The 27543-nt window shown below is 44.7% G+C and overlaps 1 protein-coding gene across 7 annotated transcripts in view; it reads right to left on the bottom strand.

Annotated features, from left to right (window-relative positions):
* Window positions 1-27543, bottom strand: part of mgaa (MAX dimerization protein MGA a) — a 41872-nt gene extending 14329 nt beyond the window's left edge. For 2 of the 7 annotated variants that reach the window (XM_072365290.1, XM_072365291.1), the window contains exons 1-14: window positions 26783-27543; window positions 12996-14145; window positions 8345-10079; window positions 7724-7832; window positions 7353-7454; window positions 7106-7246; window positions 6768-6890; window positions 5826-6562; window positions 5150-5420; window positions 4811-4938; window positions 4655-4723; window positions 4074-4191; window positions 3589-3941; window positions 712-1224 (exon numbers count right to left, since the gene is read on the bottom strand). In XM_072365290.1, the coding sequence (XP_072221391.1) occupies window positions 712-1224; window positions 3589-3941; window positions 4074-4191; window positions 4655-4723; window positions 4811-4938; window positions 5150-5420; window positions 5826-6562; window positions 6768-6890; window positions 7106-7246; window positions 7353-7454; window positions 7724-7832; window positions 8345-10079; window positions 12996-14083 (5487 nt within the window). In that variant the 5' untranslated portion in view covers window positions 14084-14145; window positions 26783-27543. The remainder of the gene's footprint in view (window positions 1-711; window positions 1225-3588; window positions 3942-4073; window positions 4192-4654; window positions 4724-4810; window positions 4939-5149; window positions 5421-5825; window positions 6563-6767; window positions 6891-7105; window positions 7247-7352; window positions 7455-7723; window positions 7833-8344; window positions 10080-12995; window positions 14146-26782) is intronic. The other 5 variants (XM_072365285.1, XM_072365286.1, XM_072365288.1 and 2 more) reach the window with 4 other exon arrangements.

Genomic DNA, 27543 nt, shown 5'->3' with positions numbered 1-27543 from the left:
ACTGGTTCTGCCAGAGGTTTCTTCCTGGTTCTGGTTCTGCCAGAGGTTTCTTCCTGTTAAAGGGAGTCGTTCCTTTCCACAGTCCCTCAGGCTCAGGACGGGAGATTGGACTGAAGACGAGTTTCGGTCCAATCTGTTGGTTTCCTTAGCTCGGATATTAATTTTGAATTGGCTCTATATGAATTAATTGGATCATTTTGAAATTAATTCATTGGATTTCATTGGATTATGATTACAATGAACTGAATTCCAATTGGCTTGAATTGGACTATACCTTGAGATGACATTTGTTGTAATTTGGAGCTATATAAATAAAACTGAATTGAATTGAATTGAAAAAAGCCATGCTCCAACTCAGTGGACAGCAGAGGAAGACCCCAGGTAGAGACCCCACAGCTATGGAGGGAACTAGGGCCGACGGGCTAGGGCCCCGCTGGGTGCCATCTGTCCAGCGTGAGCCAAGCGCTAGACCAAGAACCCTACATGTCCAATGAACACACCTCCACCCGTGAGAGCCCCCCCACCCCATCGGGCCACCTCAGACCGCTGCCTTTTGTGAGCCATCACCTGCCCCGGCATACCCCGGGAACCCAGATACCCCCACCAGACGGGTGGGGGTTGTTGTGTGAGGGTTTGTAAAATGCAGAGACTGTAACTGTCAGAAACAAAGTTAAGATTACAAGAGCGTGACTATATGAGGGAGGACCTTACCTGAATCATGTGGTCAGTTCCTCCCGGCTGTTTCTTATCAGCTGAGAGAAAGCCAGCAGCAGAGACTCCCGCCAAAAAAGGTAGAGCAACGCTGCCCTTTCTTTTCTTCAAAGATTTCATCTCCTCTCCACTTCTTTTTTGCCCATCATCCCCTTGGTAACCTGTGCATGATTCTTCCTCCTGTTCAATGTCACCTTCCTCCACCTCCTTCTGCCAGTCCTCTAGAGGCTCTGCCTCCTTCATCATCTCCTTCTGCAAGTCCTCTAAAGGCTCTGCCTCCTCCATCATCTCCTTCTGCCAGTCCTCTAAAGGCTCGGCCTCCTCCATCATCTCCTTCTGCCAGTCTTCTAAAGGCTCGGCCTCCTCCATCATCTCCTTCTGCCAGTCTTCTAAAGGCTCTGCCTCCTCCATCATCTCCTTCTGCCAGTCCTCCAGAGATGCTGCCATCTCCACATCCTTCAGTCTGTCCTGAGCAGGCTCCTCTTCTACTGTCGTCCGTCTCAGGCGGTCCTGCTGAAAAACGGAGCATGTTTTAGGTGAGATTAAATAAATATCTTAACAAGGATAGTGCACTTGGTAATAGGCCACCCTTGGCATTGATTGATATTTTTAGTTGTGTTAGCAGACCTGCAGCCATATGGCTTGAACACTCAGATGAAGACAGAGTTAGAGCTGTCAACTAATCACCACCTGGGGGTAAAATGGATTTGTTGGCAAGAAACGACTGACAGACACACCTGGTAAGCTCCAACGGATAGTAAGGATGAACTGGGAACATCTGGCTAAGACCTGGCTTTTCTTGAGATCTTGGACATTGTTGTAGTAAAGTTATTCTCATTTATCATGACACATTGGGGACATAGAATCCAAATGGCCCATGTTCATGGCTGGCTAAAGCTTCAGGAATGCAGCTTTCAGGAGCTGTGGCCAAAAGGGTCTTTGATGCCTGCTGTAACAGCAACTAGAGGACCCACTGGAGGACCCACTGGAGGACCCACTGGAGGAACCACTGGAGGACCCACCGGTGGACCCACTGGAGGACCCACTGGAGGACCCACAGGTGGACCCACTGGAGGGCTCACTGGAGGACCCACTGGTGGGCCCACTGGAGGACCCACCGGTGGACCCACTGGAGGACCCACTGGAGGACCCACTGGAGGACCCACAGGTGGACCCACTGGAGGGCTCACTGGAGGACCCACTGGTGGGCCCACTGGAGGACCCACCGGAGGACCCACTGGAGGACCCACCTGTGGACCCACTGGAGGACCCACAGGTGGACCCACTGGAGGGCTCACTGGTGGACCCACTGGTGAGCCCACTGGAGGACCCACTGATGGACTCACTGGTGGGCCCACTGGAGGGCTCACTGGAGGACCCACCGGTGGACCCACTGGAGGGCTCACTGGAGGACCCACCGGTGGACCCACTGGAGGACTCACTGGAGGACCCACTGGTGGACCCACTGGAGGACCTACTGGTGGGCCCACTGGAGGACCCACCGGAGGACCCACCGGAGGACCCACTGGAGGACCCACTGGAGGACCCACCTGTGGACCCACTGGAGGACCCACAGGTGGACCCACTGGAGGGCTCACTGGTGGACCTACTGGGGGACCCACTGGTGGGCCCACTGGAGGACCCACTGGAGGACCCACTGGTGGACTCACTGGTGGGCCCACTGGAGGGCTCACTGGAGGACCCACCGGTGGACCCACTGGAGGGCTCACTGGAGGACCCACTGGTGGACCCACTGGTGGACCCACTGGAGGGCCCACTGGAGGACCCACTGGAGGACCCACTGGAGGACCCACCTGTGGACCCACTGGAGGACCCACAGGTGGACCCACTGGAGGGCTCACTGGTGGACCTACTGGTGGACCCACTGGTGGGCCCACTGGAGGACCCACTGGAGGACCCACTGGTGGACCCACTGGTGGACTCACTGGAGGACCCACAGGTGGACCCACTGGAGGGCTCACTGGTGGACCCACCTGTGGACCCACTGGAGGACCCACAGGTGGACCCACTGGAGGGCTCACTGGTGGACCTACTGGTGGACCCACTGGTGGGCCCACTGGAGGACCCACTGGAGGACCCACTGGAGGACCCACTGGTGGACTCACTGGTGGGCCCACTGGAGGGCTCACTGGAGGACCCACCTGTGGACCCACTGGAGGATCCACTGGTGGACCCACTGGAGGGCTCACTGGTGGACCTACTGGTGGACCCACTGGTGGGCCCACTGGAGGACCCACTGGAGGACCCACTGGAGGACCCACTGGTGGACTCACTGGTGGGCCCACTGGAGGGCTCACTGGAGGACCCACTGGTGGACCCACTGGAGGATCCACTGGTGGACGTCGGCGGTAAAGGAAACTAAAGTGCACCAGTGAGCAGGGGCGCTCCTCTCTACCTTCGAGAAGCTCTTAAAAACAATTTTTTTCTTGCTCTTGCTTTTCTGAGAGTACCTCCTCTTACAACAAACTACCCACTAACTATACTTATCATTCACATCCTTCTCCTCTCATAGATATTGAGGTATATAGGATTACCATTGCAACATCACATCCTCAGCAGGGTCAACCTAACCTAGGCTACACGTTTATCACCAAGATCGACTTAATAAATAATTCTTAAATAACTTCTACAGTTCTCGTGTCTCAGACACATTCAATATCTGAACCAAATGTCAATAAAATCTTTGAGGTGTTCTTCTTGTAAATGAACATTTAAGATAAAACTTTCTTAGGGCCTGTCGCCACCATGCGATCATATACATTGCAGACTAATTTTCTGGTTTCCAGTCCAATGTGACATCAGTCCAAAACCTAAATAGTTATCCAGTGATCAAACAGTACTTCAGTTCCTCCCTACCTGTCTTTTTTGTGCTTTGATATCTCTCTGTTTTCTTGAAAGCTTCACTGTTTTTGGATTTTCCCTCTGAAGTTTGGATGTTGAGATGCGAATCCTGTACTGGATACACCGGTTAGCACCGCTCCCCTCCACAGTCTGATCAATGGGGCTGATGAGATACTTCCTGATCCAGAATGGCTGGTCCAGTTGGTCCTGAGCCATTGCCTCACACAGTTTCTTCAGTACATAGCTTTGGTCGGTGTCACTTTCCCACCGACAGTCAGCCAAAATGAAGAGACGCTTTGATGGCTTAGGTGTTGGCTCTTTTGGAGGACTTGGAGGAACTTTGGAGGGGAGTGGCTGAACTGCTTCATCTACCAAAAAACACATCCATCACAAACAGCACAAGAAACAGAAAAAAACAACAGGAAGTGAGGTTTCCTGTAGGATCTGATGGGAGGACAGTTGACTGCTGGCTACAGTGAAGGGTTCTGTCATACACCCACCTAAATGAGGGCTGGAGATGTTGACCTTAGTTTCCTTCAAGGTTCGGTCTTTCTGTTTCAGGAATTTCAGTCGAGCTGCTTTACCTCTGTTACCAAGGCTCTCACCTTTTGGTGCCTCCTGCAGGACAAACAAATGACTATGGGTAAAAGGGTTCAGCAGGGACCAAGAAAAGGATCAGTTTGAACCTAGATGACATATCTGAGCAGCTCTGTTGAAATGATCTATTATTAACGTAGAGCATTGTTTATCATAGGGCACTTTTGTTGTTCTTCTTTGATTCTTAAAGTTTGATTAGTTGTTTTATTCTTCTGTTTGATGTGATCCATCCACCCATCCATTTTCTATACCCACTTAATCCAATTCAGGGTCTCAGGGGGGCTGGAGCCTATCCCAGCTGTCACTGGGCGAGAGGCAGGTTAGTTTGCAGTCACTGAATTTTGTTAGAAAGCTGTTTGTTCCCTTTGTTTTAGCCAACTGAAAGTGTTGCCACACTGACATGTTAAATCTAGGCTGCATTTTATTTGGGGACCTTCATGCAGAAGCGGACACAGAAGACTGGTATGATTTTCTGACATTTAACCTTGTGTTTCTGGATCCATCCTCTGTAGCCTCGGACTCTGGCACAGCTGCTGTGGTTCTCTCTGCCACCCTAAAAACAGTTTAAGACAACATGCAAAATACTTCAGTTCATATCTTTGTCCATTTGTCTGGTATCTATATCATGAAGAGTCCTTACAGTTGGGCCGAATGGGAGGGCCACATCAGGAATGTGGACAGGCTCTGGATCCGAGTCTACACCGTCTCTCTTCCACAGAATCTGGATCCGATCAGCAGGTTGGGAAACACTGTCTGCCTCCTTCAGTACTACAAGGTCAACATGAAGAAGAAAGCAAGTGTATTACATAATACTGATGTTAGCAATATTTTTACCACTCAATTTCTTCTTGATGCTCATGGTAGCTTTTTTTAAGTCAGTGTCACTGAAACCGGAGTTGATCTAAAGTCTGATCTAAAAGTCCAGGTAATCCAAATGTCTCCCCGCATCTGTTGAAAGAAGTTCAAATTAAGGACTTACCGTAAGCCATCTTCATCCTCTTCCTCTTCTTGATGTGGCCATAGTGGGAAGTGGGACTGGAGTCCGAGCTGTCCAGGTTCTTGAGGAGCACCACCTTCTGTTTGAGGCAGGTGCAACCAAACATACAGGGGGGGCGACCGCAGTGGCTGTTCCTGGAGGAGTGGGACAAACTGGAACAGATGCAGCCAAGCCTGCAGAACTCATTCAGACAGGGAGACGCTTGTGCCTGTGCCAGCTGGATCGGTGCCGTCGGGTTCTCACTTACAAAACCCTAAGTGGGAAGGAGGAAGAAGGGGGGGAAGGCAGGAGAGGTTACCTTTAATGTGGCAGATCGACAGAAATAAACTAATTTCTGTCTGATTAACAGATCCTCCATCTTTTCATCACTGTTAAAACCGCAAAATCTGCGGCCACAAATCTTTTCAGCTCCAAGTGAAACATACATTTAGCCAGATAATATGCAGTATATGAATATGAACCAGGGAAACTGTTTCAAAGTGTCTGAGCTGCCGCTTCTGCTCTGTCTGACTTCAGATTAATATTTTCTATCCGACAGATTGGTGCTTGTTTGGTTTGGTAGAGATTTTTATGGTAGGACCAGCTTTTCATCTGATAAACAACAGTCATGGTGGAGAAGATGTACTTAAAATAAATCGTGTCAGATGTGGACTCTCACCGTCAAAGTGAAGAGAGATGTCAAGGCAACAGTGGCCCTCTCCTCCGTGATGCTGGTCCGGCATCTGCCCTCCCACACCACGCCATCCTCGAGGGCCCTCTGTCTCAGCAGGCCCCGGGTCATCGTCGGCCTGCCTGCCCTCTTGCAGGCATCCTGACCAGAGGTCTGACCCAGCTCGGAGTCTGACTCCAGGGGAGCCAGGTCGTCCAACATCAGCCTGGGAGAGCTGAGAGTCTGGGACAAGGTCCTGGGTTTGAGTTTCTTCTTCTTTTTAAAGGTGGGTTGGACTGAAGGTTGTATGGTCCGATGGGGGACCACAGTGGTCTGCAGAGAGGACTGCTTAGGTACAGTTGGACTGGATTCAGACACAGTAGCAGCTGCTGTGTCTGAATCCACTTCTGGTCTGGGTTTGTTCTGTTTACGAGCTTTGTGTTTTTTCTCTGCCCTCCTGCACATTTTGGTCTCTTTGAGCCGTGGTCTTTTAGATGGGGGGATGAATCCTGATATGAGATCTGAAGCAGGCGGGTCCGCAGTCTGTTTCTTCAGGATGTTGTCGGGAGTCCAGACATAGCTGGTGCTTTTCACAGGGAGCTCATAGACTGGAGTCTCAAAAGTCGGCTGGGAGAAGCTGGCAGCTCGCTCATCAATCAGTTTCCCCTCATTCTCTAGATACTCATCCAGCATGTCGCTGCAGAAAGCCGACAGGTTCTTCTTTTGGGGGTCTGAACTAGGACCACCTGCAGGATGCAATGCAAAACTGTTAGGGTATGTGAAGCTTCAACTACTGTCCTGAGACCTGATCCAGGATCCCGTGTGACTGGATGAAGCTTTGTGATGTCTGACAACAATTAACACTACACCACCACACACTACAGTGTTGTGAGTGTCATCATGAGACATGAAAACGTGAAAATAGATCAATGAGGAAACATTATAAAGCACCTTCAGGTCTGCAGGATGCAGGTGTGGGCACAGCCTCTGACAGAGTGAACTTCTCTCTCCAGCCTTTAATCTGTGTCACGTCTGTAGTTTTTCCAGTTCGTGACACGAACGCAGAGGAAACACCTGATAATGAAGGAAAAAAAGATTTTAAATTGTTTTTCTGACACTCGACAGATGAATTGATAATTTCCTTGATCATTTTCCTATGTACAGACTCAGTAAAACTGATGCCTGACTCAGGATATATTTTGAGGTGAATCTATGTCTCTCTGGACATGAAACAAGTTGGACATAGTTGGATTACAGCTGTACTCAGCTGTTAAACTGCTGAAAGTTACCCAAGGCATTCCCCGGAGGTGACGGCAAAGTCCGAGCCAGCGGCTCCACACCAACTCCAGGAGGGGGGATGGGAAGATGGACTCCCAGGTACTGCAGGTCGATGGACAGAGCTGGATCCAGCAGGGTCATCTTAAGACCAACTGAGCTCACAGAGAACACCCAACACAAGGAAGGAAAGTTAGCTTGGTGTGAACTTCAAGTACCTGTTAGCTTTGAGCTGCATTCTTGGAAACAGGTGATGTGTACCTTCCTGCAGCACAGGGTGGATGACCTGCCTGTATTTCATCAGCTTCAAGTCCCTTAGCAGGGTATTCTCCAAGGCAGCAACAGTCTCCTCCAGACTCTCTGCTTTAAGTTAAACAGGTTTATCTTAGAGTTGCATTCCTCATTTTGTCCATTAAGCATTAGAAAGAAAGAACATTGACAATGTCTCTCATTTACTGTCCGATCTGTCAGACCTTTAGCACGGTTCACTGCAACTCAAAACCAAAAAACACATGGGGCCAGACTACAGCAACCTGGAATCCAGTAGTATCGCATCCAAGCAGAGAACATTTTCGATGACTTTTACTCTAATCTCTATGATTCAGACACTTAAACATCATGCATCATGTTACCACGGTTGCTGTTCTCTTGCTCTTCAGTCGTTTGCTGACTTTCAGGTGTTGTTTCAGTCTCTTGGACCAGCCCCTCAGAGGAGTCTGTAATGTGCATCTTGAGAGCCTCCTGAAACATGAAGCTGGTTATTATCCTCTGACTACATGGTTTACACTATTAAAATAAATTACCAAGCCACAAAAGGTATAAAATCTTTCTTTTTTTTGTTTTAAATCCCATTTTTGACATCCAGACATGCAACACGCAGCATACCTACACCTAGGTTTCCTCACGCCTATACTTTGCTTCCAGTACTGACACTGAAGTCAGGGTAAAGCAAAGTCAAGAGATTTGCTTCCAAATAAATTACAAATGTATGAAATAATTACTGAAAACACGGGTGGGTAATATTTCATTGTTTTGTGGAATGAAAAACAAATTTCAAAATGGGAAGGCAATAATCTAAAGCACACAGCCTCATTCAACCCTTTTTGTCCTTCCGGTTTATAAATGCTCATTACACCCAAAGCAATCTAAATATCTTGTGGTTTGCAGCAGAGCACAATAAAAGACTTTTAGGAGTTATAGTCCTTCCATTAGACTAGAGAAATCTTTTGATAATAAATTTAATTCAGTTTTACCTTAGATGTGAACGAGATAAATAATTGCTCATCCACTTCCTCCAAGTTAGGCTGTATACTTCTGTAGTCGTCCATCTTCTGATCCATACCAAACCTGGAAAGCTTTGTCTTCTTGCGCTTGCAGGGCTTGCTGGCAGAGTCTGGCAACACCTGCGGTGAAGGCTGAGGTGCTTCTGCCATAGATGGAGCTGGGCAGGGAGCAGCCATCGTGTTCGAAAATGCCCCCCCCATCCCAGTCTCAACATCAGTGGAGAAAAAGTGTACAAAGTCAGAGAGGGATGGCGTGGGAGACAGTTCATCTTCACCTAATGAAGAGAAGGTGGGAGACAATGTCAGCTGAAGGGCGAGGGGGGACAGCTCTGCGGAAAAAGGCAGCAACTGCTCGCTTTCTTGAAATGATACAGTGGGATCCCCGTGGGGCATGGATGTAGAAGTGTTAAGGCTTTGTGGTTCAGACTGGCAAGGCAACAAAGGTGGTGTAACGGATAATAAAGGAGGAGCTTCAGGTGTGGGTTGAAATGCTGTGAAAGAAGAGTCTCTGTCAGACTCAGATGGAGGTAATACTGTGTGCCATTGAAATACAGATGAGTTTTTGTTGAGCAGCAGGTCTTCAGGTGGTCCTACTGAAGAAGTTGCTTCCAAAGCAGAGGTGTCAAGTTCTAGAGCCAATGAGGCTGGCAGGGGAGGTAAAGGTTCTGGAGAGCTTGCAGGTGACAACGGTTCAAAGTCAAAGGAGGAACACTCTGGGTCAGGAAGTGAAGACTCAGTCCTCAGGGTGCCGGAGTCTGAAGGTAGTGCCGAAGATTCAGTTGGTGTTTCTGGTGAATTTGCGTCAAGCAACACTGTGTTGAGGAGAGGGGACAGATTAGAGGATGCATTTGAGGTAGCGCATGTTGAGAGGGTGGATGTAGATGTCCCGAAGGTGCAAAATGGACGATCCGAGTTGGGTAACACTGGTGCACCATCTGGGACTGTTGGCTCCAAGCCTGAGCTTTCAGGAGTGGAGACAAAGGGATCATCAGTTTCTGGTCCCACTGAATCTGTACCAGCGACAGTACCGAGACACGATGGACTAGAGGGCGGCTGAGTTGTGTCATCTGTTCGTTCAGCAACATTTAAAACCATTCCATTTGGATGAAGATCTGTATGGGCAAGTCTGCAGTCCTGGATGATGCGTTTGGCTACAAAGGTTTTATCAGAAGTGGCAGCAGAACTTCTGGAGTCAGAGATAGCTTCAGATGGAGGTGCTGGCGTTGGAGGGTCCGGTTTGCTCTCGGTCTTTTTAGATTTTACTGAATGCCGTTTTAAAAAAAGAGCAAGTGCCGGCAGAGGCAGACGAGCTGGACGTTTATGCTGCTTTCCAGCATCTGATGGAGAATCCGAATGACACTGGTTGTCTGAGAGCTCAAAAGAGTTATGAGGCTTTGACGAAGCTGCAGTGAAATCTGTCTTGATGTTGGCTTTGGGTGAATTCAAATGGTATCTGTCATCTTTCATTTTCTTTTTCATTTCAACAGCTTCCCTTTTCCTCATTGGTGCTTCTACAGATATGTCCTTCTTAACAACATTCTCCTCTTTGTCTTCAGTTGTAGTTGTAGTCCTAGTGTTAGTTTGTGCTCCTCTGAGAGAGGTGCTGTGATTGATACCGAGCTGCTCCACACTGCACCTCTGCAATGAAACGTGAGCCTCACGGATCAGTTCAGAAAATAACTTCTGAGCTGGACGTGAATTGCTGCTGAAGGAAACCAAACAAAAATATCCCATTAATGACAGTGTCCTTTTAGGGTATCATTTACACACTGGAGCTGGAAAGAAAAAGAACGAAAAAGGCATATGGATTTTAAATCCCTGCACAGAGTCCAGACTTTGCACAGGACAGGTACATTTCATCCATGCATCCATCTTCTATACCCGCTTAATCCAATTCAGAATTGCAGAGGGGCTGGAGCCTATCCCAGCTGTCATTGGGCGAAAGGCAGGGTACACCTGGACAGGTGGCCAGTCCATCACAGAGACACACAACCATCCACACTCACTCCTAGGGTCAATTTAGAGTCACCAGTTAACCTGATATGCATGTTTTGGATGGTGGGAGGAAGCCGGAGTGCCCAGAGAGAACCCAAACATACACGGGAAGAACATGCAAACACCACACAAAAAGAACCCAGCTCTTAAAATTTATTTACTACTCCCAAGGGAACCAAATACAACACCAATGCATCTGGGTAAGGAGTGCAATTCCCACTGAAAACAAGCTGACTGCGATTTGCATATGTGCATCGTCTGAAGTAGTTCTAAGAAGCAGGCTCATATACACAAGAATACATACACAAAAGAAGACTGCTTTAATTAGGGATATATATATATATATATGAGCGATTTGGTCTACAGATGACTGGTGTTGAAACGGAAGTTTCCACTGCAGGAGCTGCTTAACCTTCCAAGAACAAAACAGCTCCACAGTTCCACCCAAAAATGAACATGAATGCTGTTGATGGTCGAGAAAATGTTTTTCCAGCATTTTCCAGCACTCATTTCTCAAAACCTGCAGAAGAAAAACTAACAAACACAGCACCTGCAGTGGAGCTACACAGCACCTGCAGTGGAGCTACACAGCAGCTACAGTGGAGCTACACAGCAGCTACAGTGGAGCTACACAGCAGCTACAGTGGAGCTACACAGCAGCTACAGTGGAGCTACACAGCAGCTACAGTGGAGCTACACAGCACCTACAGTGAAGCTACACAGCAGCTACACCGAAGCTACACAGCAGCTACAGTGGAGCTACACAGCACCTACAGTGAAGCTACACAGCAGCTACAGCGGAGCTACACAGCAGCTACAGTGGAGCTACACAGCAGCTACAGCGGAGCTACACAGCACCTACAGTGAAGCTACACAGCAGCTACAGTGGAGCTACACAGCACCTACAGCGGAGCTACACAGCAGCTACAGCGGAGCTACACAGCAGCTACAGTGGAGCTACACAGCAGCTACAGCGGAGCTACACAGCACCTACAGCGGAGCTACACAGCAGCTACAGCGAAGCTACACAGCACCTACAGTGAAGCTACACAGCAGCTACAGCGAAGCTACACAGCACCTACAGTGAAGCTACACAGCAGCTACAGTGGAGCTACACAGCACCTACAGTGAAGCTACACAGCAGCTACAGTGGAGCTACACAGCAGCTACAGTGAAGCTACACAGCAGCTACAGCGGAGCTACACAGCAGCTACAGTGGAGCTACACAGCAGCTACAGTGGAGCTACACAGCAGCTACAGTGGAGCTACACAGCACCTGCAGTGGAGCTACACAGCACCTACAGTGGAGCTACACAACAGCTACAGTGGAGCTACACAGCAGCTACAGTGGAGCTACACAGCAGCTACAGTGGAGCTACACAGCAGCTACAGTGGAGCTACACAGCAGCTACAGTGAATCGTCACTGGTCACTGCAAAACTGATGACCAAGTACCAATCCCAATTCCCCAATTTGGCCCCACCCCTCTGTTTTGCACTTAGATTGGTAGGGTGGGGTGTTCCTTTTCTATTAGGGAAGGGTCGACAGGTCATTCTAAATGCATCCATATGTCTTTTAACAAGACACTGAACACCATGCTGCCCCCAATATCTTCACTGGTGTGCGAGTACAGAGATAAAGCTCTACATACTGTATACAGGGTACATATGCATTATAAGAAGACCTGTACGAGTATCTATGTGAATGAGTTAACAATAAATGCATGTAAAGTTCTTGTAGAACCTAGACATGGGTAAAAAGGCAATATATAAGTGTTGAACATTTACCATATAGACCATTCCCTTCCAACAAGGCATGGAGGTCATTTGGACAGCAAGATAGCCACTACTCCTGAATGCCTATTAAACCTTTTCCCATAGCAGTGAAAAGCCAGAAATTAGCAGGTGTGAGCAGTTGTTGTAAAAGGAGCTTTTACGAGAAATAATGCGTTTGAGGAACCTTTAAGTTCGTTCCTTGGAAATTCCCAGATACCCCAGGTGTATGGTACTTGGCATTTCACCCTGTTCATATATAAGAGCTTTAGATTCAGTGGAATAAAGCAGTTTAGTCTATTCTTTTCAGACTTGACAGGTCTCACTAAATCAATTAACACGGGACAATATCAGCAGATAGTTTAACCTGTCCAAGTCCTTGCTCGGGGGATTCTGAAGGGTTAGAGACTTTCTGGGTTTCTGAGATCATCGACATGAGCACTATGAAGATCTCAAATATAACAGCAAACAACCTTTTTACGTGATTTTTCGTAATTGGGATTGTAACACAACATGAAGCCACATAAGATATTCTTTGATCAATGGACCAACATGCAGGTCCAGACTTGGTTAAATGTTTATGCAAATAAAGACATGTGGAGGGAATGTTAGCTGTTGGTCAACAGTGAGAGGCCCAACTGTAAAATTATGTCTGGGTTTTTAGTTGATTTTGCAGAAAAATGATACACTGGCCTGATCATTGCAGGGCTTCGGACAGTGGTGGATACAAAGAGCTAAACAAATCTATCAATTCTTTGAAGATATAATACCTGAAAGAAGTCTTTAGGGAAACATGTTTTATCCTGTTTAAAACCTCACATTTGGTAGGACATTTTGACAATTTGGAATTCTTACCGTAGACTTTCCCCGGGATTCTTGGCAGCCGACTGATTGTTGTTAACTGTGGAATTATTTTGGAGGTCCTTTGGCACTGCACACTTTGAGTCCCCTGCTTTTGAGCTTCTAGGTTTATGGCTTGCAAGCAAAGATTTCAAGTTTTTCCTAACGGGATGCTGCTCAGTGATTCTTCTACCCTCATCTTTGTTCAACTGTTTGGTTGAAGCGGCTTTCAGCTTTAGGGACCATGAATTAGACCCATCCTCTCTCAGTCCTTTTGCAAATGGGTTGTAATTGACTTTCAGCTGAGCAAACTGTGGGTTTTGGTAAGCAGTGACTGCCAAAAACTCAGTCTGGGGGAAACAAAACGTGAGAACACTGGGGTCATTTAGTGCTAGGTCTTCAACTGCTTTGTCAGTCTGCACCAAATGCAGTCGCGGTAAGTAGCGGTGCATGGGATGTAAGATGATGTTCCCATCTTGGTCTGAGATGTTGTTTGTGAGCTTCAGTCTGTAAAAGGACACTGGATTCTGCATCCAGTGTTGACCAGTTGCTGGGGACTCTGGGTGAGCAAAGGGTTGACTCTTTATATGACATTCTGCCTTTCTGGAAACTTGCCAGCTCTCACCGGTCCACTTGTACTGAGTGAGGTCTAAGGGCTGAACGTCCATGATTAAACAATACTTTGTAGCTGGCTGCAAACCAGAGATGCGGAAACGGCAGTAAGGGAACATCCTGCTGCCTTCTTTAGTCAGAATCATTTCTGTTTTGCAGCTAAAAAACTCTTTCCACATGCTGTTGTTGTCTAGTGTCACTCTAACACCTTTACGGGTGATGTCTGGTGACAGGTTGTCTGAATGAGTGTTCAAATTGGTGGGACGCTTCAGTCCTCCTGTCCTGATGCTGGACTCCTTAGCTGGGTACATATTGTGTACTGCTTCCTCACTGGACACCCAAGAGCTTTGATCAGTCTCACTTTCACTTCCCTGTCCTGGTCTGAGAGGCACAAAGTATCCAGGGGGGTGATCAGCTGCAGGTGCTGCTGCAGGGGCCGTTGCCCCTTCCTTCAGGAACACCATTCCTTGCTGAGTCTTTGTAGCGGCCATGAACAGGTCCCAGAAGAATCCCGCTTTTCATGTGTCTACTCTATGGGGTTGAAGACAGCATCCTGAAATACAAGACCCACAACACGTTGTTAACTGCTGAACATCTCATTCATACAGCAATTCAGGCAGTATTCTTCACACAGCAAATTGCCATTCAGTCGATTTTGAAAGCTCCATAAACACTGGCTCTTTCAGCATAATCTCTCTGTACAATATCTTACTAGAATTATAACATATGCTTTTTTTTCAAGTCAGCTACCTAACCTCAGTTCTACGTCTACCTCTTACTGACGGAGCTGATGCATTTCAGCATTTGCCACCTACATGTTGTGGCTGGGAGACAGTGAAGTCACTGTTGAATGGCCTCAAGTCCCAGTATTCCTTCATGATTACTGATCTGAGCACAGCTTGCTACCTATTTTTTCCATAAACCGGGGCATTTAATTTCAAATAAGTGACAAGCTCATATGTTATATAAGTGTTTTCATGGGCATGCTTCATCTTTATATTCCACACAGGTGCCCTCTTGATATTGCTTCAGGTGCAGTGTTTTTTTTAGCTAGCATTGTATACATCTCCCCATCGCGTCTGTGTGTAGGAATGGGTTAGGGTAATGCAGGGGTAGCTTTTGTTAACAACGAATCAAAATCTCTGAAATTGTTTGCATGAAATGTGCTGTTTACTGACTATGTTACCATTGTCAGTCCATCTGCATAACATAACCTTTTCTTATGTAATGACATAATTAATAACAGTGGAAAAGCACAAACAAGATAATTGGACAACTATGGGCCTGTTTAGTGTTTTCACCAAAACAATCACCTGTAACTTTCATCCTGTAAAAGAGGGAAAACTTCAGACTAAGCGTCACGTTTTTCGTCATTTGCCTTTAGTTGTCCACTAAACAAGATCTGTTCATCATCATAACAGTAAGTTGCCTCAAGAGTGGAAATATAAAACGATGAAATAAAAATTCAATCATAATAAAAGGGCAATAAATCAAGCCTTATAAACTCTGACATTTAATTTAAAACAGCAGTGTAGACAGTTGAAAGTTGAGCGTGTGCACACTGGTGCTGTACCAGCACAAATCTTACCCATCTTAGAAATAACTGGGATTCATTAGCAATTCATTTGGTGTGAAGATGATAGATTTTTCTGAAGTAATGACATTGATGGTCTAACTTATGTACTCAACTAAATTTTACTCAAAAGTTCAGTATTGCGCTGCAGTGTTGAGTTGCTGCCTGCCAGATAAAGGTTCTTATTCATCAGTGGTTTCACCCTATCTGTGTAAAAAAACAAAAATATTGTTCTTAAACTGTTGCTCTGCCTCAGCTATTTCAATCCCCTCATTCCGCTTCTGTACATTCACACAGGACACACTGCACAATGAAGACATATCTGCCCCACCTTGAAACAGATTATGCGACTGTGTGAAAAGGCCTTTTCATTATTCTAAAGTAAAGGAATGAGGACAATGAACTTTGGCTGGATGGCTTTCCTGCTGAATTTCTCGCTGCTACATGTAAATGACCCTACCAATTCTAAGAGGAAAGTTTGGTCTCAAAGGCTGATAATACAGTTGTCTGTAACTGTCTCCGTTCTCACGGTAACTGCTCACATACATCCCTGTGAAGTAAGTGTGTTACTGGAGGATTCCACAAAGGGACACACCTGATCACTCAGACTCAGACAGATTTACAGGGATTAAGCAGAAGCACTCTGATAAACGGTAAATATGGGGTGAATGGAAGAGGTTAGCATTTTGAGGCCCCTAAATCAAGCACAGCACAAGAAACTAATACACACACCCAACCATCCAACTACATATTGCAGCTTGCGTACACATAATGTTAATTTCTGAGGACGTGCACAACCGAAATGAACACCAAATGAATGCGAGGTAACCATGATAAATATGTGTAGGTGTAGTTAACAGCAAATGTATTTCAGGTCTCACTTGCATCCCGGTGGTTCCTCACTAACTCTGAAAAATAATCATAATCCAAGTTAAAAATACTTTGGCCAATTGTGAATCAATTGTGAATCTTAGAAAATAAGAAGCCCTATTTCTGTGTGAATCAGTTTTCTCCAAAACCCCCACAGAACATGACCAAGGTTGACTTAAAGTGCTGAACAGCCACCTGTGTAGATGCTCATTGCTCTGCTACTGTTATTCTGCAATTTATATTGTGACTAGAAAAAAAATAGAGGAGAGATTTAACTAGCATGGGCGGCAATTTCTCAGTTGGAGATCAGGAAGATCAGTGTACAGAGAGGTTGTGGACACTAACAATGCCACTGTACGTGAATAAATTGGTCTTTCCAGCACTCCATTTCTGTAACCAAAGCCTCCTCTTCTGTTTCCCTAACAGACATTATGCAGTGAATTTATGCAGAACTAGTGTCCAGAAAAATTAACACAAGAAGTTTAAAAAATATCAAATACAAGTAGAAATGTGAAAATGCTAATATGTGAAATGCTGAGGCAACAGCGATGTCAGTGGTAATCTGAGCACTCTGGGCCTTGATATCCAGCAAGGGGAGCTGCTCCAACAGATCCCAGGAACAACATCAGAGAGGTCTGTTCAGAAAAGAGTAGATCTGGGAACACCTAAGAAGCTGTGTAGAGGCCTCTAGCAGAGAACCTGACCTTGAAGTGTGATCACGAAAAAGTCAATATCCAAAGAAGCCTGGAGAACTATTCCTGGAGACTCCTTAAAGAAATGACAGAAAGCTTGTCTCAGAGGGTTCAGGCTGTGTTGGAGAATAAAGGAGCTCAGACCAGAGATTCACTTTAAAGCTGCTTAGAATTGGACAAACTCTGTTTTTGCCTTACATACCATATTTACATTTATTTCAATGAATTGCCGCACCAATTTCCTGTTTTGCTGAAAAGAAAATAGATAAAGAAGGAAAGAATATTGTAGGTTTGAACTTAACTGCCTTACATGACATTGCACATGTTGCACAGCTGCTATGCTGGATCTATACAGTGCTGTGACAATGTTGATGTCTTCTTTACACCTCTGCCCCACTTATTATGCAGAAACCAAACATTTTTATTCACACAATAACTCAATTCCTTTTGTGTCTTTTCTGCATTTCACCACCGTTAAAATGACTGACGTAATTCAATGGAGGTCCAGCAGAGTCACAATAAGTGAAATGGATATCACCCGAGTGCAGATGATGTGTGTCAAGTGGTTGTAAAATAAAAACATCTGTGTCTGGGAGGTCCATATTCCTGCTGCAAGTGCAACATGAAGACAAAATAACACTCAAGGCAACTCAGAGAAAAGGTAATTGAAAAGTCAGGAGATGCCTACAAAAACATTGCCAACCTACTGTACTTCCCACAGAGTTCAGTTAAATCCATCATCAAGAAATGGAAGGAGTATGGCATTTGTCTAACCCAGGATTTTCACCGGGAACGTAACAGCTGCGCGGCGGTCACCGTTGCTAATCGCTACCACTCTAGTGACTGAGAGCGCACCCACCAGGCGTGCCGCATAACGTCTCAGCAGCGGCTCTCGGTACCTTTACATTGCACTATTTTTGACGGAGTCGTTGCTGAACCACGTCAAGCTTGACAGAGCAGATTGCACAAGCACAGGAAATCCAATACAGAATCAACAAAACAAACTTCCGCCCCCTTTCAAAATAAAACTACCATTAGACCAAATATAGAAACTGACTAGCACAATTATGATAGAAGCAGAAAAGTAGAGGATAGACAGTCAGATCAACAGATTCTTCCAGGTTGAAGAAGCAAGTTAAGCTGTTTGTTGTTGTTGTTTCCTTTATACACACAGTTTATTGTGTTTCTACCCCCTACCCTGGTTCAGATAGGGGGTAGAAATAGAAGAGGTATAGATAAGTAGGAATGGGATTCAAACCCTGGTTTGGGTAGGGGGTAGAAATATAAGAGGTATAGATAAGTAGGAATGGGATTCAAACCCTGGTTCAGGTAGGGGGTAGAAATAGAAGAGGTATAGATAAGTAGGAATGGGATTCAAACCCTGGTTCAGGTAGGGGGTAGAAATAGAAGAGGTATAGATAAGTAGGAATGGGATTCAAACCCTGGTTCAGGTAGGGGGTAGAAATAGGAGAGGTATAGATAAGTAGGAATGGGATTCAAACCCTGGTTCAGGTAGGGGGTAGAAATAGAAGAGGTATAGATAAGTAGGAATGGGATTCAAACCCTGGTTCAGGTAGGGGGTAGAAATAGAAGAGGTATAGATAAGTAGGAATGGGATTCAAACCCTGGTTCAGGTAGGGGGTAGAAATAGAAGAGGTATAGATAAGTAGGAATGGGATTCAAACCCTGGTTCAGGTAGGGGGTAGAAATAGAAGAGGTATAGATAAGTAGGAATGGGATTCAAACCCTGGTTCAGGTAGGGGGTAGAAATAGAAGAGGCAAAGATAAGTAGGAATGGGATTCAAACCCTGGTTCAGGTAGGGGGTAGAAATAGAAGAGGTATAGATAAGTAGGAATGGGATTCAAACCCTGGTTCAGGTAGGGGGTAGAAATAGAAGAGGCAAAGATAAGTAGGAATGGGATTCAAACCCTGGTTCAGGTAGGGGTTAATGAAAGTATAGAGGGTGCAAGAGGTGGAGGCAGGACAAGACACACAAGCAGATTCAGCAGACAAACTCACCTAAACAGTCCTACAGTCACTAAAGATGCCAGTAAAAACAAGGCCATACAGGCCAACTAATCTAAAATGGCCACCTGGTTTTAAAAGGCACATGGTCCACAACATCAACTTAAATATATCCTGGATTTCTTCCTTGCTTCTGCCAAGAGTGTGTTTACCCTAAGTGCTCCCCCTGCTGGGCCCCCAGCTACTATTGCTTCTTCTGATCCAAATCCACTGACTGGGCTTTACTGCCTCATCTGACACTTCCTTCACTATTTTCCTCACACTCTGTCCACTTACACCCAACTCCCTCAACAATGAGACAACAGACCTTGCAACAGATCATCTACATCCTACTTCCAATGGATAGACCCTAACTTTCCATCCTCGCTGCTCTGCTTCTGCCCCCAGCTCCACATACCTAAGCTTTTTCCTTTCATATGCTTCTGCCACTAATGTCTCCCAAGGAACAATCATCTCTATGAAATAGACTCTCATTCCACTCCAAGACAACAAGACTATATCAGGCCTAGACTTGTAGAGGATATTTCCTGGGGAACAACAAGCTTTCCTCCTAAATCTAACTGCATCTCCTAATCACAAGTATCCTCTAAGCTGCCTTGCCTCCTTATTGTCTTATTAACTTTCTCCCCCTCTAGAACAAACTGAATTGCCACTCTCTTCACCTTGGACCCTCCTAAATTCACCTGCCTTCGTTTATCTTCAATACCTGCCACTAAGTTTCTTAATACTTGGTTATGTTGACACGTATACCGGCCTTGTGACAGATTAACTTTACAACCTGACAAAATGTGCCTTAGAGTTGCAGTACCTGAACAAAATTAATATAACGGGTCTCCATTTACCCAGAGTTTTAGGTTCTGGGGAGTTGGTAATAAATTATATGTTGCCCCTATCAAAAATCTAATACTCCCTTCCTCCATACTCCACAGCTCTTTCCAACTAAGCTTTTTCTTCTCTACACCTTCCCAATTCAACCACTGTCCCTGCTTAGCCTGAGCCACTGCCTTTGTACCCTTAACATTTCCTCCTGTCTACAAACCTGCTCAACAACGAGCTCTCTCCTCTCCTTGGGACCTGCTCTACTCCACTGGTTTGCCTCGGCCAAGCCCCAAGCCTCCCCGGCCTATTTGAACATTACCTACAATCTCTGTATGTCTAAGAGTTGTTTCTTCCTCCTGAGCTGCCATTCTTGGATTTCATTTCCTCCCCTTGGTTGGGTTTGGAACCACCTTCCTAATTACCACATCTTTACTCCCAGCTAACTGGAGCTCTGTTATAACTTTAGTACATTTAAACTCCTCTACTAGACTAGATACTGGGAGCTAGAGTATGCATTTCCCATAGAGTGTCACAGTACTTAAACATCTAGGAACACCTAGCCACTTCCTAATGTAAAAGCTAACTAATCTTTCATTTTTTTCTGCAACAGATAATGGAATCTCATACACAGACAGAGGCCACATCAACCAAGGAAACAATCCAAACAGCTTCAACTTTCCTGGAAGCCCTGATTTATTTATTCTATCCAGTCCCTCAGCAACTACTTTCCATAACTGTACTACCTGCTCTCCATCATTCATGTCTGCCTGGTACCACCTACCTAAACTCTTTACTGCCTTTTCCCTAATTATTGGAATGTTTTCTTCATCTATTACAAACTTTCTATCACTTAATTTCCTTCCACTTATTGAGATACTTCCAGACTTAGTAGGTTTGATTTTCATACCAGCCCACTTTAGGTTTTTATGAAGTCTCTCAAGTATTCTCCTCATACATGGCAGTTATAGTCACCAACGTCATATCATCCATGTAGGCCCTAATTGGTGTAAGGCGCATGTCATTCTGACATCTCTCTCCACCTACAACCCGCTTGGAAGCTCTAACAATTATCTCCATCGCCATTGTAAATGCTAATGGAGAAATTGTAAACACTGCTATAATGCCTATTTCTAGCCTCTGCCAACCTGTTATGAAACCTGCTGTACTTAGGCACAGTCTAATATCCTGGAAATATGCTCTTATTAAGTTACCAACTACTACAGGCACTCTAAAATAATCAAATGCTTTCCAAATAAGGCTGTGTGGCACTGAACCAAAAGCATTTGCTAAATCCAGAAAGATAACATGCAAGGCTTTTTTCTCAATCTTGGCTGTTTGAATCTGAGGCCAAATCATGCTCGTGTGCTCTAAACACCCTGCACAACCTGGTATTCCTGCCTTCTGCGCAGTTGTATCTATTAAGCTATTCCTTTCTAAATAATGAGCTAATCTCTGTCCAACTACACTACAGAAACCCCCCCCCCCGCTACATTTAGGAGAGAGATCATCCGGAACTGACTCAGGTCCAAGGACTCTTTCTCCTTTGGAATAAGAACGCCTCCTGCCCTACACCATGCTCTAGATATAAACTAATACTAAATACTGATCTGAAGGGGCTGAATATCTATACAATCATTTATTTTACCTGATATCTTTTAATTAACCCCTTAACATTCCTGCAATTTTTGCCTGAAACTCCTAAATAAAGCATACCAAGTAAATTGAAAGCTGTTCTTGAACCATTTGGAGTAGAGGCCTGGCTGAGGTCTCTTTTGAAAGAGAACACTAATAATATAAGTAATATGAGCTTGAATACACTGAATAAGATGGATTTTTATGTGTGCCTAATTTTTCTTCCCAAGAATGTGTCTTAAAAGTGACTTTAGCATAGGTCTGCGGACTAGAAAACATAATGAGACTACAGCCTGAAGTCTGACCGAGTCCCACTTCAAAATTTCACTGTAATACAAAAAAAATAATAATAATAATTAGCATTTTGTATAGGTTTTTCTAAGGATAGGACCAGGCATGCCAAAGCTGTGCCAAAACTGTGCCATTTGGAGAGCCTTGGGGGTAAAAAGGCTGCCATTCCTGAACGCTTCAACATAGAGCCATGATCTTGGGCTCTAATGAAAGTTTACACTTGGGACTGTCTTATTCCACACCCAGATCCTCTGTTAGTATTGCTGACAAAGAGTAACAGAAGCACAAACACATTGTTTCTATAAACAGAACTTTGTGCATACAATGAAGAAAAGTTCTAACAAATAGTTTGGTCTAACAGCCAATTATTTTATATACAAAATTAAATACACAAACAACACCATTTACAATTGGTATTTACATTATTTGCTGTCGACTTGGCACAAAGCACAGGGAAACATCACATGTGGCATACTTTACAGGAGTCTCCAGCTGTGCAGTGTCCTGATATGTGCACAGGTTTGTGATGACTGGTAAGAACTGGCCCAGGTTCAGCTGAGGTGGTAGTCCTCGTCTCTGCCAACTCGAAGGCTAAGGTCTTCCTGAATGCTTTCTGGTGCAAAGGAACCTCACCTTTGCTTCTGCCATGTTCTTTGTGCAAGATGAAGGCATTCACAATAGCAATGTCAATGAAGAGGTAGAAGAAAGTATTGTACTACTTCTGCGTTTTGTGCAAGACCTTGTTGTATCTTATCAGGTCATCTGATCGGTCAACTCCACCTATGTACCTAAAAGGGCAGTTGCAAAATTTTTTTTTTTAAAAATCATATCATAATATGTTCAGCACACAAATTATTACATTTCAAAAGGTATAAAATACTTGTGTACATAGTATATACCATATAGACCAGCTGCATTTCCCTTCTTCTGATCATTAGCAGCCATGAAGATGTCCTGTAAGGAAATATCAGTCCAATATCAGGCAGTTGGTGTTTATATGTGTGCGACACCAAACTCATGTTTTCTTCCAAATCATTGTCTGTAGTATGAAGTTTGTGAAAAAAAGAAAAAACCTGCAATACTGTATATGATGATGTGGAAATAAGCCGGGGTCTGGTTGGACGTTGGGGTTTGAAGATGGGTTGTGGAGGAGTAATGTCTTGAATCCCAGTATCATTCCAGCACTCTTCAGTCAGTCCTTTCCGTTTTAACCACTGCTGGTCCTGACTCTCCCCCTCCCTCCTCTTCTCTCTCAACCTCTTGCTTTTCTTTTGTTTCATCGACCTTTTCCAGGAGGGAGGATGGGGCTGCTCTAAACTTTTGTTTTGTTCCAATCTGCTTTTAGAGGAAGAAGCACGTGGGACTGAATTATCTTCAGACGTTCTATTATGAAAAACAAAGAAAAAACAAAGAAATGTATTTTATAATACAAGAAAGACTGAGCTTTGTATATAATAATTAACACTACTTTTTGCTCTTTTTGGATGTTTGCTTTATTGATAAAAATGCTGCTGAGTGACAATGCCGAGTCCACAATTTCCTTCGGGAACAATAAAGTCTCTATCTATCTATCTATCTATCTGTATAATAATATTAAGTAAAGTAACAATAAAATATGAATAATACTTACTTTTCGAGAGCAACGTCAGAAAATGCTTGTTCTCCAAAGTCAAAGAAAAATCCCGACGCACGACGTATAATTTGCAACTCAAGAAGCTCGCGACTACTTCTATGTGACGCAGATACTTTTGACCTATCAGCGAATAATTGACCATTGTGGCCCAGCAGACAGTATAAACAGTCGTCTATTGGACCAAGTTTGATATCAATGAAAAGTTTAAATCCCAGAGCTGTTTTGGTATCACGGTGTGGCTAATACATGCATGCTAACTGAAGTTATGATCAAGAATATTTGGAAAATATACACATCTGACGGAAATTTTGACAGTTTTCTGCAGCATCTTTTTGGACGTAAGACTTGTTGCAATTCAAATCTCAGGAAGCTTAGCTTTCCAACGGTACGTAACATGTTTAGGCACATATGAAGGGGGACTGAGGAAAAACCCAGATTTGTTCTGAAACATGCAACCTTTCTATGGGATTAAAAAAGTATTCGATCTCAACGCAATGCATGCTCTTATTATTATACAATTTCACGTAGCTACACTTCTGATTACTACAATAATTTGTCAGATCAGTTTCAACTGCCATTAATATACAATTTTATATATATATATATATATATCTCGTGACTGAGTGACCCATACTGTATGTTACACACATGAGTTAGTTGCCTGCGACTGGACTGGTTTTACACTTCCATTACTTTACATGTGCTGGAAGCTAGCTGTACAATTTAAATGGAGCCCTTTTTGTGTGGAACAGTGTTCACACCATGGTTGTAAACAGCTGGTATAACTCCAGTGATCCTCAGTTGTTGCTTCCTTTCATTTTAATAGTTGGATGGCAGCACCTCTTTCCTTGTTTTTATAGTTTTCTATAGTTTATAGACTCAATAACTATCTAACAGGTCAGAGTTTTGATAGGGAAGATGTTAGTTAACAATATCTCTTACCTGCCACATGTCTGCTCTCCTTAGTATCAGAATGGCCTCGACAACCTGCCACTTTTGACTGTAGTAACAACAATGTAACTTTAGCGGTACTAAATAAGTCTCTTCTTATAAATTCAATCGCTTATATGACACATCTGTATGAGCGAAAGAACAAGAAAGATATTACAGATGCATTTCTTAATGAAGATAAATGATACTGAAAGACATTTATTGCCTTAAACTACAGTCAATGTCAAATGCATAAAGATTTCAAAGTCTAAGAAGTGAATCTGAATGCAACATGAAGCCTTGCAGCCTTTGATGTACAAAGTGCTGCAGATTATATACAAGTTGTTGAAATTTTTAGTTTTGATGTGGTACTAGTTTTAACCCCTTGGTGCCCACAATGACCTGCTTATTACACATCCTCTCTGTCATTCTGTACCAAAGCTATAGTTCAACACAGATGTTGGGCCCACTCAAATAGTCTGTTTTACTTTGCAGAACTTCTAACCAGAAATACTCTGGTTACTCCAGAAGTATTTAAGTAGCAGCCATAATAAGAGCTCCCTGAATTCTCCAGAAACTAAGGAAAGGAGTTCCAATGCTTCCTTCTATCTCTCTCTTAGCACAGGACCAAACCTTGTGGCTGCAACTTTCATAAGGATGCTTGTTTTGTTCATCCCTTACCCTGCACTTCCCTCTACGCCTGCTCTCCATCTCTACCCTGTCAGCTCTGACAGAGCCTGGCTGGTGGGTTCCTTCTATGTAGCTGATTGTTAGCTTTGATGTTAGCTGCATTGTTATATCCTCATTTGGAAGTGGCTTTGGATAAGAGTGTCTGCTAAATGCAGAAACAGAAACATGGATAAATGAGTGTGAGCAGCCTGTGACAACACTTTTTATTGGTCTCTTCAGTTATATTCTATAGCATCTCTAATACCATATATATGATAAGGCCTTTTCTGTGATAATATTGTACCGAAAGCATTTTTTTGAGAATATTCATTGAACATCTGAAGTTTCAGTGCTGCAGACCCACACCACTGTCAGTGTGGTTGTATTTTCCTAAAGAATTCCTCCTCCCACCTTTCTTTAACCCCATAGTGTTTTCCACTGAGGCCCAGGAAAAGCTCTAACCTTCTTCTTCTGTATTTCACTGAACCCACTGCCTGCTCGGGGAGAGCTGCAGCACAGAAGTTGGTCTGTCTCGCAGCACTTCTGTGCATTCTTTCTGTATTCTGTAGCACTGCCCATGTGAGGTGAACATTATGAAGCACTATTATGGTAATGTCTGTAGGAATTTCCTGCGTTATATGTGATACATTTGTAGGATTCTGTTAAAGTTGTGCAAAATCTGCAGTTCTATATCGATTCTCAAGGCCAGTGAATCCTTAGATGACTTAAGATTAAGATGAGTTTTGCATCTTTAGACACTTTTGAGGCCTTGATCAAAGATAAGATTCTGCTCTTAACGGCTGTGATCCGCTGGGAACACTGAACAATTTCTATCAATTATTTGTGGTTGTTGGTAAAGCGATCTGCCTGATCATCTATGCTTACAACATCTGCTGCTTTCTGCTCCTTAGTGCTGCACAGAAAACCGCCCTTTGACCATATTTAGCATTTTGGGAAGCAGCGGCCACTCAAAGCACGAGACTCCACCTTAATTCACTACCTAAACATGTCCCAATAACTTATCCTTCTGTTTCTTTCTCGTCTTCAGATGTTACTTTACATCCAAACAACACATGCAAATCAAGTATTCTATTGAGGCTGCGAGTAACAACTGCTTTCTGCCATTTCTGAAAGGTTGCAAACATTTCATTATGTCACACACGTCAGCATCAAGATGCATCTTAGTGAAATGTCCACATAATTGCTGTAAGTAAGCTGAACTATTGGAATAATTGGGTTACAACATAAACATGTTGTAACCCAAAGATCCCTTTTGTGAAGACGTACAAATTGCACAGAAGTTAATGGACCTTTGAGTACAGCTACAATTAGGACTGCAGAAAGTCCAGGACACCTCGAGCTCTACTCCAGATGATTGATGCACCGTTTACACCGTTCACCGCTCACTGTTGCGATACAGCAAGCCTAATCAGGGCTTTCTTTATGTAAATGACTCACCACGGAGCGGTCTCTAACGTTGTCCACGATAGTTTTCATAGCATAAAAATAGACATGTTAAAGGAATTTACAAAATCCTTAGAATTTGTGTGTGGCTTTCATTAAAAATTCGCTAACGTAACGTCTCTCAAAGTATAAAGAAAATCAACACAAACCTAAAAGGTAATCTTTACTACGTGCTTTTAACCTGTGGTGCGCTAACTACTGAAAGGTTCTTTTGTTTAGCTAGCAGCCATGCTTACAGGCTAGCTGGTGATGGGTTTCCACCAGCAGGGAATCTAGTTCAGATTTGTTTTCTGACTTAAACCAGCTGTGATCATCTAGGTGCAGATTTATGAACACCATCCGGTTCATTTCTGAGGTTTTATCTGAGCTGCTGGTTTCCATTAGCCAGCGGCTGTAAACTTCACCTGGCACAGTTAGTTAAAGCAGCACAGGATGCTGTGCCTGTCACTAAGTTGGGCTGTTATTATATCATTCTGCTCAAATGCAATCACCTAGCTAGCACCAGGCCTCAGAATGAGCCAAGAGATGGCTGCCCACCAGACACCAAACCTCTACCAGCACGTGCTCGCAGACTGGTGGTATGCATATTACCTTCTGCCCATCGGTACACATCGATGGTGTCGCCGGTGCGACAGAAATCCGTCTTAATCGTCGATTTTTCCTAAGGGATCCCGTTAACACGCGGATCTTATTTAGCTGTGGGAGAAACAAACAGCACGCGCCGTTCTTCACTGTTACGTCATCGCCCGCCCCATCCTCTTCCTCCGGTACTGCGCAGACTCAGACGGAATCTTACTGGTGCCACCTGGTTCGAGCGTGTCCCAGCCTCCCCGTGCACCGACAGCACGAGATCTGTCATGTACAGGAGACCCGCCGACTGCGTTTGGACCGTCTCTGGTTCGCGTGGTTCTGTCAGATCAAACAGATCCGCGGACCCATCTGGATCTCCAGTCGACAGCAGTTATTTTTAATGGTTAGAAACACGTACGGAACCGCTTCCTGCGTTAGTCTGTCACAGTCCAGGCTGTGACAGCTCACAGTGGCGCAGATGCAGCGACTGCGGGCTTCTGCAGCCGCACATCCAGCAGAACCGTTGTTAGATATTCATGAATGGACCGAGTCAGACGTGTGGACCCAGGCTGGCGTGTCTGGGAGCTGTGGAGCCGGTGGACCCCACCTCAGTGAGTGAGTAAGGCTCAGTGTGCAAATCCGATCCGTGTCGAGCTGCCGCCATGTTGTTTCCGGCGGACCGAAGCGCGTGGACTGGCGCTGAGCTGATGGCGGCCGTAGAGAGCAAAGCCCGGGAGAAACAGCCGTATTGTTAGCTCAAAAACCGTACCACCAGAACGGGA

The sequence above is a fragment of the Leuresthes tenuis genome, unplaced genomic scaffold, assembly GCF_036924035.1.
Source record: "Leuresthes tenuis unplaced genomic scaffold, fLeuTen1.0.hap1 SCAF_15, whole genome shotgun sequence".
In the NCBI taxonomy this organism is placed as follows: Eukaryota; Metazoa; Chordata; class Actinopteri; order Atheriniformes; family Atherinopsidae; genus Leuresthes; species Leuresthes tenuis.
This window is presented reverse-complemented; position numbering and strand designations above follow the sequence as displayed.